Source organism: Arachis ipaensis, chromosome B05 (genome assembly GCF_000816755.2).
Source record: "Arachis ipaensis cultivar K30076 chromosome B05, Araip1.1, whole genome shotgun sequence".
NCBI lineage: Eukaryota > Viridiplantae > Streptophyta > Magnoliopsida > Fabales > Fabaceae > Arachis > Arachis ipaensis.
The window spans coordinates 141,233,267-141,244,629 of record NC_029789.2 but is presented as its reverse complement, the minus strand read 5'-3'; the positions used below and the strand labels follow the sequence as shown (position 1 = coordinate 141,244,629).

Below are 11,363 nucleotides of genomic sequence, written 5' to 3'. Positions count from 1 at the left end.
TCTTCTGCATTGTTAGACCTGATCCCTCAGCCTCAAGCTGCCCCTATGTTTGACAAGTTATATGTTTGTTTTGAGGCCTGCAAGCAGGGATTCAAGAGTGGCTGTAGACCATTGATCCACCTAGATGGAGCATTTCTTAAAACATACCATGGGGGACAACTACTTTCTGCCATTGCACAGGATGCCAACAACCAGTTTTACGTGGTTGCATACGCAGTTGCAAGATCCGAGAACAAAGAATCTTGGAAGTGGTTCCTAACATGCTTACAGGAGGACATTGGTGATGTAGGCAACCACGGTTGGAATTTTATGTCGGATCAACAGAAGGTTAGTTTCTTTTTTGTCATTTCGTGTTTGTTGTCTTAGTCATTTACTGTATTATATATTGTTGTAAACATGGCTTCATGCCTTCATTGTTGTTAGGGACTGCTACCTGCACTGAAGGAGGTAATGTCTGGTGCACATGTTAGAAACTGCGTCATGCATATGTGAAAAAATTTCATAAACCGATTCAATGATCTGTATATAAGAGAAATTGTGTGGGAATGTGCTAGATGCACAACCATCTCAGAGTTCAAGACAACCATGGAAAGACTGAAAGTAGTGAACATGGATGCTTGGGCCTATCTCATGAAATTTGAACCTGCTACCTGGGTTAGAGCATACTTTAGCCATGGTCCCAAGGTTGACAACCTAACAAACAACATGTGCGAGTCGTTTAACGCAAAGGTGGTGAAGTACAGAAGCAAGCCCATACTTACAATGTGCGAGGAGTTACGGTGCTACGTGATGCGGCGAATGGTTCAACACAAGAAACTTCTGGGGACTCATGAGGGAAAACTGGCACCAGTGCAAGAGAAAAGGCTACAGAGGCTTATCAAACCAAGCAACAAATGGACAGCGAATTGGATTGGTGATAATGAGCACAAACGGTTTGAAGTCACTCACAAGGGATCCAAAGTTGATGTGGATCTGATCAAACACAGCTGCTCGTGTAACAAATGGCAACTCACAGGTTAGTCATGTTCCTGAATTTCAATCTAACCATGCTGTGTATTTTTTTAATTTAAGCCTGCTGTGAATTCATAGTTGATGTGAATTTCAATTTTACTCATAGATGATGTTAACCATGCTGTGAATTTGGACATGCTTGGTGTGAATCTAATTAACATGCTGTGATTGTGTTGATATTAACTATGCTGTGATTGTGTTGCTATTAACTATGCTGTGAACCTGTTAGCCATGCTGTGAATTTATATTAGTTCATTCAACTTTTAGTCATGTTTATGCCATTTTGTTGTTGTGAAACCGCTGTCCTGCTGTGAAGGGATGCCGTGCATTCATGCTATAGCAGCAATAAGAAAACGGCATGATAATCCCGACGATTATGTTCATCCATGGCTATGTATGGAATCCATTAGAAAGACATACGAGCACTTCATCCAGCCGGTAACGAGTGAGGAATACTGGACAAGATCTGAGTTTACTAAGCCTGCTCCACCTGTGTTAAAAAGGCCAATTGGACGTCCCAAGGTACATAACAAACAGAAAGACCCACCTGAGGCTGTTATTGATGGGGACAAATTGAAGAGGAGTTTCTATGTCACATGTAGCAAGTGCGGTGAGAGGAGACACAACTACAAGACGTGCAAAGGAGCCCCATCCAACCCAAACTGGAAGCCAAAGACGAAAAAACCAAGAACAAAGGCCAAGGACTCTCAATCACTTGTGGTTCTACCTTTGTCACAGTCAGCCCCCGAAGAAGAGGTAATACTTACTTGCCTAGGGATGTAATTGTCCCCCCGAAAATAAATTCAGGGATTTAATTGTCTATTTTAGTTTTAGTTAGGGATCTATTTGTCTATTTTTTTAGACTTCAAGGTTTTAAATGTCTTATGATATAATGTGCTTTACTAGGACTGTTTAAACTAACTGGATACATTTTACACAATGCCTCATCTCAGATTGTGGAAGAGAGTCCCCCTACTGCTACGAACCCTCCTCATGTTGAACAAAATTCTGCTAATCAGTCAGTTGCTAATGAGGTAACAATTTTGGTGACATTTCATTGTTGGTGCTTGCTGGTTTCATTGCATTTCACACTTGTTTCGACCTTCATGCAGGGTAATTCCAATGCAAACGCTGCACCGATGAATGAGCAAGAATCTGGTTCCTCAGTAGCAGCGATTGAGACACAATCAATGCCTCCAAAAGCACCATTCAAGCCCCCAGCCCATTTTACATCACGCCCGGCACGAGGTACATTTAGGCCTAAGCAACCAGTTAGGAGGAAGCCTGTGACAAATAAACCCTCGCAGCCTGTGCCACCTGCCCAGAGTAAGCATCATCTCCCCTCTTCACAACAACCAACTGCATCAGGAGCATCTCCACAGACTTTGGCAGCAGCAGGCAAAGCAACTCAACGGCTGTTTAAGTTCATCCCCACTCCAGGACTAAACAAGCCAACTAGTTAATGCTACATGTTTAGAATTTAGTCATGACCTCAACCCCTTTTTGAGAAACACTGTTATTTTACTAAGCAACTCTTTTTGGAAACAATGTGATTAGTTATAGCTGGCAGGCTTAAGTTATGCCTTACTTTGGCAGTAGACATGTACTTGACTTCTTTTGTCAATATTAACAACTCTTTCATGAGATTAAATTATACTTTACATATATAATGATGTCTCTAAATAATTATGCCACTCACTTGCTTAGGGAAATGACTTTGCTGAACATATCATAATTTACCTTACAACATTGTTTGTTCGAATAACATACAACAAAATGGAAACTCATCCCATACTAAATTACAAGATTTTTTTTTACATACTTTTCAGCCAAGATTGACAATGACATAAGCAAAAATTACACAAACCACTGCTACAATAACCAAATACAGATTAACATTCTTCTTCCTCTCTAGATACAACACCTTCTTCTCCAAATCAATCAGCTTCTGTTTCACTACCTTCTTCCCAAGATACACTTTCAGATCATTAACCTCGTCCTCCGTAGTAAACTTTTCAAGGACTCTTACTGTTGAAAGATGGTCATCCAGCCATAAGAAGAACTTGCAATGACTGGGATTTTTCAGCTGCATGTTCATCGTTCCAAAACAAACAGAACTTAATCAACTCTCCTATAATCAAACTGACCAAATAAAATCACCAACATATCTTAAAGAATGGACACCCAAAGAACAATCTATTGGGGTTCGTCGTCGTCCTCGACTTGTACAATATGGCATACACACGACATTTACACATCGGAGCAATCTCGTCCTTCTCCTCTGAAGCTTCCACGCATTTCACGGTTGGCGGCAGTCGAACTCGTCGTGAGCTGGAGGAGGCTCCCTCACTGACCATTTAAGCTTGCACAATATCCCCACACTCAACCACTCACAGAAATGAACAACGGTAATGGCGAACGAGTTCCATTTGAACAAATAGGGCAAACATCAAAACGTTGCCGTTTTCAATTATAGGGACCTATTTGTCCAAGACTTTTTCCTAACGGACACACCAAGCTTCCTCAACGGTCCCGTCTTGCTACCTAGGCCCAACACACACCAACTAAGCGACAGATCACCCTTCTCCGTTACGTCTGGCACATCATTTTGCACGAAAAGATCGATCCGTCACACATTTTGAATAGTAAGGAGCGTTTTAGTATTTTTAGATCTTAAGGGATCGATTTGTCCACGATTTAAAACCTCAAGGACTAATTTGTCCTTTTCCCTAATAATAATAATACCAAATTCATGACTATTTATTATTTTATCTGTAATGATCATAAAGCAGCAAAAGACAGCGTCCACCATTCACGGCGCCTCAAGCTCCTGCTCCACCGTCCACAATTAACTGCGCCTGGAGCTCCGCCGCTCGCCATTCACCACGCCCGGAGTTCCACCATCCGCGTTTCACCGCGCCTCGAGGTCTGCCATCCACGATTCACCGCGCCTCAAGCTCCGTGGTCCTCTAGTCCGAATATGCATTCCTTCGGTTACAGAGCGAACGCTCTGTTCACGTTCGCCATTACCATTCTTGCCCTTGTGTGCGCTATGGCTTCCCTCTCCGACAGCCTCAACTCCCCCTCTCCCTCTGCCCATGTCCAGGTCTTGAACATTAACTGGTTTCAGAAACAGCCCAACGGAAACGATGAGGTTTAATTTCTTGTTCCGATCTACGATTAGGGTTTAATTTCCCAAAGGGTTTTGCTAGTAATTTATCAATATCACTGTTTTATATTCAATTCTGGTGTTTTCAACTCGTTGCTATAGTCTACGCTTAGCAGCAATAATTCTTGTAGCTTTGGCACTTCATTCTGCCATTGAGCCAAATGTTTGAATTGATAAAACTTGCCCACACTTGGGATACTGAAATGGATAACATATGTGGCTGTGATTAGGTCTGATAAGATCTCTAGTTCTTAGCAGTGTGAATATATAGCCAATGCCTTATTGTCTGAAATGAAGGTTTATGCTGAATTGGGATCATTTTATTACTTGAGTTTTTGAACTATTGCTTTGTAGAATATAGATAAATTTGATGAACAACACGTCTTGACCTTTATCCGAAACATTTCCTATGTCATTGCTTAATTACTTTTTAGATATTCATATATTTGAAAATTGGAAATAATCAAAGCATAAAGCCAGGAATAATTGGACTTGAAACCATCACAATGGTGTCATCTAATAATTGTAACCAACACAACCTAGTTCAAAGATGTAACAAGGTTTAGATTTTTTTTGCTGTTGAAAGGGGAAGAAGGCAACTATTTAGTTGCCCTGTCATGTTAGGCCTTCTGATACATGCTTCAAATGTTCGGAGTTCAAATATTATTTAGAAATTATTAGTTTATATTTTTAAACTGTTCAATTTAATTTGATGTATTTTAATTTTGTTTATTTAGTTATTTGTGTTTGTGGGCTTAGGGTTTTCTTTGTTTTGACTTATTAAGAGGTTATAAATACCTCATAAACTATTGTAGTCGTAGTATTGAGAGACTATAGGTTTTTGGTAGATGAAACCATAGTGTGAACAAGTGAGGTTGAGTGAGTTCCTTTTTTGTTCCACGGGAATTTGATAAAAGGTTGAGGAGTCCTTTCGATTTAATTCCCAAACTATGATGTGGACAAATTAAGTTGATGAGTCCCTTTCTTATTGCATCAAGAAATTGGATAAAAAGCAGAGTGATTCTCTTTGTATCCAATTTCAATCTATCCCTTTTATTTTCTATTTCAATTTTAATGTATGTTTCTTATTCAATATTAATTCATGTTATTTTGTTTATCTTTTTTTTGTATTATTTGGTATCAGAGCTCAGGTAAAAAAAAGATAAACAAAAAGATAAGAATTCAAACCGAATAAAAAAGATACATTAAAATTGAAACAGAAATAAAAGAGATAGATTGAAATTAAATACAAAGAGAATCACTCTACTTTCTACCCAATTTCTTGGCGCAACAAGAAAATGACTCCTCAACCTAACTTGTCCACGCCATAGATTGGGAATTGAATGGAAGGGACTCCTCAACCTTCTACCAATTTCCCAATGCAACAAGAGAGGTATTCACTCAACCTCACTTGTCCACATCATGGTTTCATCACGAAACCAAAAAGTGCTTTGACATCTCTAATCACTCAATATTACGACTTATAATCTCTTATTAGGTTAAAACAAAGAAAACCCTAAACCCACAAACACAAAGTCCAATTTAGTAACTAAATAAACAAAATTAAATTGAACATTCTAAAAATATAAACTAATAACTTCTAAATAATATTTGAACTCTTCATATCACGAACATTTAAAGCACGTATCACCTTCTCAAAGTTCTATCTTTTACCATATTGTATGCATGTGTTTACTTCTCTGTACCAGCTCTGAAATTTTAGCTGCATATGATACTTTGATATTAATATCATATTGTGTCATAAACAACCTTCTTGTGATGCCATTCTCTTTTATATTTATACAACATTTCTATCCGGTGTTTAATCTGAAGTGGAACACCTTTCTTTTCTTGCAGGTCAGCATGACAATGAATATATCAGCAGATTTACAATCTCTTTTCACATGGAACACAAAACAGGTTTGTGAATAGAATTTGCATTACTCGTTCCCTTTGGTTCTTGAAAAGTATGGATGCGGAAGGTAGGAAGATAAGTGGGAGACTGCAAATTAGTGCATCAGGATGCAATGGGCAAAATCTGCATGATCTTCCTCTGTTCCTCCCTTAATAATGCATGTCGTAATTTTTAATAAGCCTTGCCCACTGTTATATCTTGTTTAATTTTCTGAAATATATTTCTATTCTTGCTCCCATCTTTGCATTTCTATGGTGCATAACCAAATGTATTTCCATGTTATTGTTGTAACTGCCTGATATAACATAAAATGTATTGGATTGGGATAATAATATTTGATCAATTTTTCTAAGCAGTTAGGCTATAACTTCAGGCTGCCCTGGCACTTATTTTGCTTCTCCATATATGCTTGCAGGTTTTTGTCTTTTTAGCTGCCGAGTATGAAACTCCAAAGAATTCTTTAAATCAGGTACGATTTGAAATATAAAACACTAATAAGTTTGTCTGCTCCTTTTGAGGAGGGAGTAAAGAAACCAGAGTAGTATTCATCTCGCTAAGATAACACTCCCATCACCTATTAATATGCTGCTTCTCTGCCATAGTATGTTATAGCATTTGTTTTGACTTTTGAATACATTCTTGATTTGCCATTTGCAGATATCGCTATGGGATGGTATCATTCCCTCTAAAGAGCATGCAAAGTTTTGGATTCATACTTCAAACAAGTATCGCTTCATCGACCAGGTACACAACTCTGAGAATGTGACCACTGGTATGAATTGCTTTAGATTTCATCAGGTCCTGATATTTGACATTTTTCGTTTGTGTTCAGGGAAGGAATTTGCGTGGTAAAGAATTTAACTTGACTATGCACTGGCATGTTATGCCAAAGACGGGCAAAATGTTTGCAGATAAAATAGTCATGCCGGGTTACCGTTTGCCAGAGGAATATAGATGATTCTTTCTTGTCTTGTTAATGATGTATTACTTTAACTTTAGCCTTTTCTATAATGGATATAGAGGGTTACCTCAAGGAACTAGAATCAGGAAACCCGTGATTTGACAAAGTGGAAATGAAATTTTCGTGTGGTATTTAATTGTCTCCTCCACTGTTCCCGACATTTTTCGATTTGAAACACCTCCCCAGTAAGAGTCTCAGATTGCGTCACAGTTTTGAAGCACTATTAGATTGAAAAGGGGATTATTTCTATGTCTAGCTTATTTCTATTAGCTTAGGTTTTTGTTAATGATCACCCATATTAGTTTGTCCTTTTGCATTTGGTGAATGACTCAGTGGTACTCCTAGAATTATTAATTATGACATAGCAAGTTGGACAGCAACTCTTTCTCATTCAGTGCATTAGGAACTTCCCAATGCACCACATGCCTGATTGTTTTTGCATGCCTTAAAACTTTGCCATCAAGTTCCGTCTTCCCAAACCAGAATTATTTTTGAGGTTGTGTGTCAATTTGTAACCCCTCCTCCTACTTTTCTGTCTACATTTCTCTTCATAGGGGTAGTGCTCTCTCATTTTTTATATGTTCTCCATTTTCCTTATTTATCATTCCTATGTCACGTTTGAATTCTTCTTTAACAAGATTGTCCAAATGAGAGTACAGGAAGATGATAAAATGAGCTTGCTTGAAAAGAACCTACTTAGCAAATTCTGTATTTCCATAGAGCCAGTTTCATCATCATATGATCTATATGGCTGAACCCCACCTTGAAGGATGAACTGATGAACAATAATTTTTGTTTTTTATATGTTTGTAACAATCAATGGTCATGACCTTGCTGGAATGGTTAAACTGAAACAGTTGCGCTAGCTTGAGCTTTGCCTTTGAGTATGATAGGCAAACTGAAAGTGTTGGATTTTGCTGCCTGCGATGAACTTTATGATATTTTATTTTATTTTGCTGACTGCTGTGGTTGATATCATTATCAGTTTATTTAACCTGTCAAAATCCTCTTATCCAACCACACTCTAAACCCTAATTCTGCAAAGGAGAGTTTCCTAGGCTTAAATTATCATTCACCCTTGAAAACAAATTGTTTTGATTTGTATACTCAAGCTTTTTATTACCAATATCAACCTGTAATCTTCCCAAGTCCCTAATTCTTAAGTAAATACCAATCCCAATTCCCAAGACAACACAATCCTTGATGAAAAAAATAAAAAACAATTTGACCTGTTTGAGGTTAGATGATTTGGATTCCCTTTCTTAAATCTACCATGAACTATTAACGAAATTTGACAGGCTGACACTTAATTAATCTTGATGAGTTTGGAAAATTCAAATTTAAATTTGTGATGATCAAATATTATTAATACAATTAATTACAAAATTATTAATTTGATCTTCATGATTATATCTACTAATTAATAATTTTGTCATGTAGAATTTGATGCTGGGCCGAATTGCAAGCCTAATAAGAATAAAATATTCAGCATTGGCTATCAAAATGTTAAAAGATGTGGCTGAATTGTTACTTTACTAGTTGGGCCAAATTTTAACTATTACTGTTAGTCCAAAACAATTTTTTGGTTTGAAACCAACTTACTTGATCCGAAACCAAAGATAATGGAAGAAAGCTTTGCATGCTTAATTCGGTCACTCATTTCCTCTCATTTGATGGATTCCAAATTTAATTCAATTAACATTAAATGCATTGGAACCATGAGAGAGAAATGACAATTGATTTGATTGCTGCCTTAATGATACACGCTACTTAAAGCAAAGGGGAGTAAATTAATTCATTTTAATTGATCAAATCCATTGAATGCTTTCCTTTTACTCTCTTTTCTCTCCCATTCCTCTTCTTCATTTGGTCACTTCACAGAGAAAGCATAGAAGCTTTTGCAAGCTATCAGAATAATGAAGCAGAAGCTAGAAACAAGCTAAAGACCATTGTAATGATGGCAAGAAAAAGAAAAAGAAAACAAAAAGTATGTTGTGGTTGAGATTTTCATCACAAATGGTAAGATTTGGTGAAGAGATCTCATGCTCTCCATACCAAAAATGAAAGAAGATGATCTCGGTCAGAGGAAGAAGATCCTTAAGAGATGGCTTGTCTCAGCTTTTGATCAACCACCACAGGAGGTAGCTACAGTAGCTACGTGATGGAAGATGCAGAAGATAGAGCAGAAGAAGCTATCATCATCAAGAACTCATCAAGGGTTAGGGATCCTTCTTGGAGTGCAAGTCAAGATGGATGGCTCGGATTGGTGAAGCTTTGTGTAAAGGGAAGACACAGAGGTAATTGCATGTTGGGTTTTACATTCAGTTTCCTCTCCTCTCTCTCTGGCCGAACCGGTTTGCATGAAAAAGAAGAAGTTGGCTCGGTTCAAGAACTTCAATCTTGGAGGCTTCCCCTTCTATAAATAAAGGAGAACAGTCAGGACTTGAGGCAAGGAATCAGAGTGCAAGGCACAGAGTTCTCATAGCTACCTAAGCTAACAGAAGTTCTTCTCCTTCAATGTTCTTCATTTTGTATTTTTCTGTTTAATTTTGTCTGTCTTGAGTTTCATGGAAAAGGCAAACAGTGAGGTTTGTAAGAAAAAGCCATAGAGCGGAAAAAGGCAGAGAGTGCAAAATTAAAAGAAAAAGCCATAGATGTCCTTAGAGGTCCTTTGTACATCTGTGTTGTGTTTCATGATTCTGTGAGAATCCCCTTGCAAGTTGGGTTAGCACTTAGCAGTTGAAAGCTTGGGTGTGACCAAGTCAAGTTCAGGATTGGGGTTTAGATTCTGGACTTGTCCTGGATAGGAAAGGTAATTCCTAGGGAGTATTGGTGTATGTAATCATGATGATTATAGTGAAATTCCATCATTGTTGTGATAGAGACTAGATGTAGGCTGCATTGCACTTTGCAACTGAACCAGGATACATCTTGGTGTGATTCTCTCTCTTTCTTCTACTCTATTTCTGTTTCTGTTGCATAGGAGATAAAACTGAAAAATATCTCGTGCCAGGTTACGAGATAAAAAGAAAAAAGTCTCGTGGCTGTGTACGAGACAAAAATAAAAAAGTCTCCAACAGTTGTTTCAAAGACCAGCAAGTTTCAATAAGCGAAAAATGGGCTAAGATTCAACCCCCCTTCTCTTAGCCACTGAAAACCATCAATTGGTATCAGAGCTTGGTCTCAAAGAGATCAAGCTTTGCAGCTTGGAGAAAAGATCCAGATGGCAGAAAACAGTGGCTCAAATTTGGTGTCCTACAACCTGACAGAAGGACAGTCAAGAGAATCTGGAACAGAACAACCCACTGAAGCTCATCAAAGCTCAACACCACTTTGGAAACCAAGAGAATGGAAGTCCATGAGGGGTTATCCTCACAACTTTATCATTAGTGATCCCTTACAAGGTGTAACAACAAGATCCTCATCCAAAAGACAAATAGAACCAAGCAATCTTGCTCTCTTGTCACAAATAGAGCCTAATAATGTAAAGCAAGCTCTTGAAGATCCTTTTTGGGTCAAAGCCATGCAAAAAGAGCTAGCTCAATTTGACAAGAATGAGGTTTGGACACTAGTACTTCATCCGGATGGTAAGAAGGTAACGGGTACTAAGTGGGTTTTCAAAATAAACTAGGTGAGGATGGAAAAGTTGTTCGTAACAAGGTTAGATTAGTGGCCCAAGGTTACAATCAAGAAGAGGGTATAGATTTTGATGAGTCTTTTATTCCGGTAGCTAGAATAGAAGCAATTAGGTTGCTTCTTGCCTATGCTGCCCATAAGGATTTTAAAATGTTTCAAATGGATGTCAAATGTGCTTTCCTTAATGGCTTTATTGATAGAGAAGTATTTGTGGCACAACCCCCGGCTTTGAAGATAAAGAATTTTCAAACCATGTTTTTAAACTCTCAAAGGCTCTTTATGGCCTTAGACAAGCTCTAAAAGCTTGGTATGAAAGGCTTAGTGCCTTCTTGTTGGAAAATCAATTTCAAAGGGGTACCACCGACACTACTTTATTTATTAAAGCGTCTAATAATGATATTTTCCTAGTTCAAGTTTATGTGGATGACATTGTGTTTGGATCGGCCAATGAATCCTTGTGTGAAGAGTTTGAAAAACTCATGACTAGTGAGTTTGAAATGAATTTAATGGGAGAGCTAACATTCTTTCTTGGTCTCCAAATTAAACAAACTCCTAGTGGTACATTTATTCACCAAGAAAAGTATGCTAAAGAATTAATCAAGAAATTTGGCCTAGAAAATTCCAAACCAATGGGAACACCAATGCATCCAAACACTAAACTTGAAAAGGAT

General features: G+C 37.9%; 1 protein-coding gene across 1 annotated transcript; it reads left to right on the top strand.

Moving 5' to 3' along the window:
- LOC107644517 (signal peptidase complex subunit 3B) lies at positions 3,749-7,200 on the top strand. The gene is made up of 5 exons (XM_016348385.2): positions 3,749-4,165; positions 6,038-6,100; positions 6,511-6,564; positions 6,753-6,839; positions 6,928-7,200. Exons 1-5 carry the CDS (start codon positions 3,764-3,766, stop codon positions 7,051-7,053), a joined length of 732 nt encoding a protein of 243 aa, XP_016203871.2. The 5' UTR covers positions 3,749-3,763; the 3' UTR covers positions 7,054-7,200.

Bases quoted from the DNA above. Each gene is read 5' to 3' on its own strand.
- LOC107644517 (XM_016348385.2), top strand. From the start codon at position 3,764: ATGACTATTTATTATTTTATCTGTAATGATCATAAAGCAGCAAAAGAC. The intron at 6,565-6,752 runs GTACGATTTGAA...TGCCATTTGCAG, and splicing joins CAAAGAATTCTTTAAATCAG to ATATCGCTATGGGATGGTAT. The intron at 6,840-6,927 runs GTACACAACTCT...GTTTGTGTTCAG, and splicing joins AGTATCGCTTCATCGACCAG to GGAAGGAATTTGCGTGGTAA.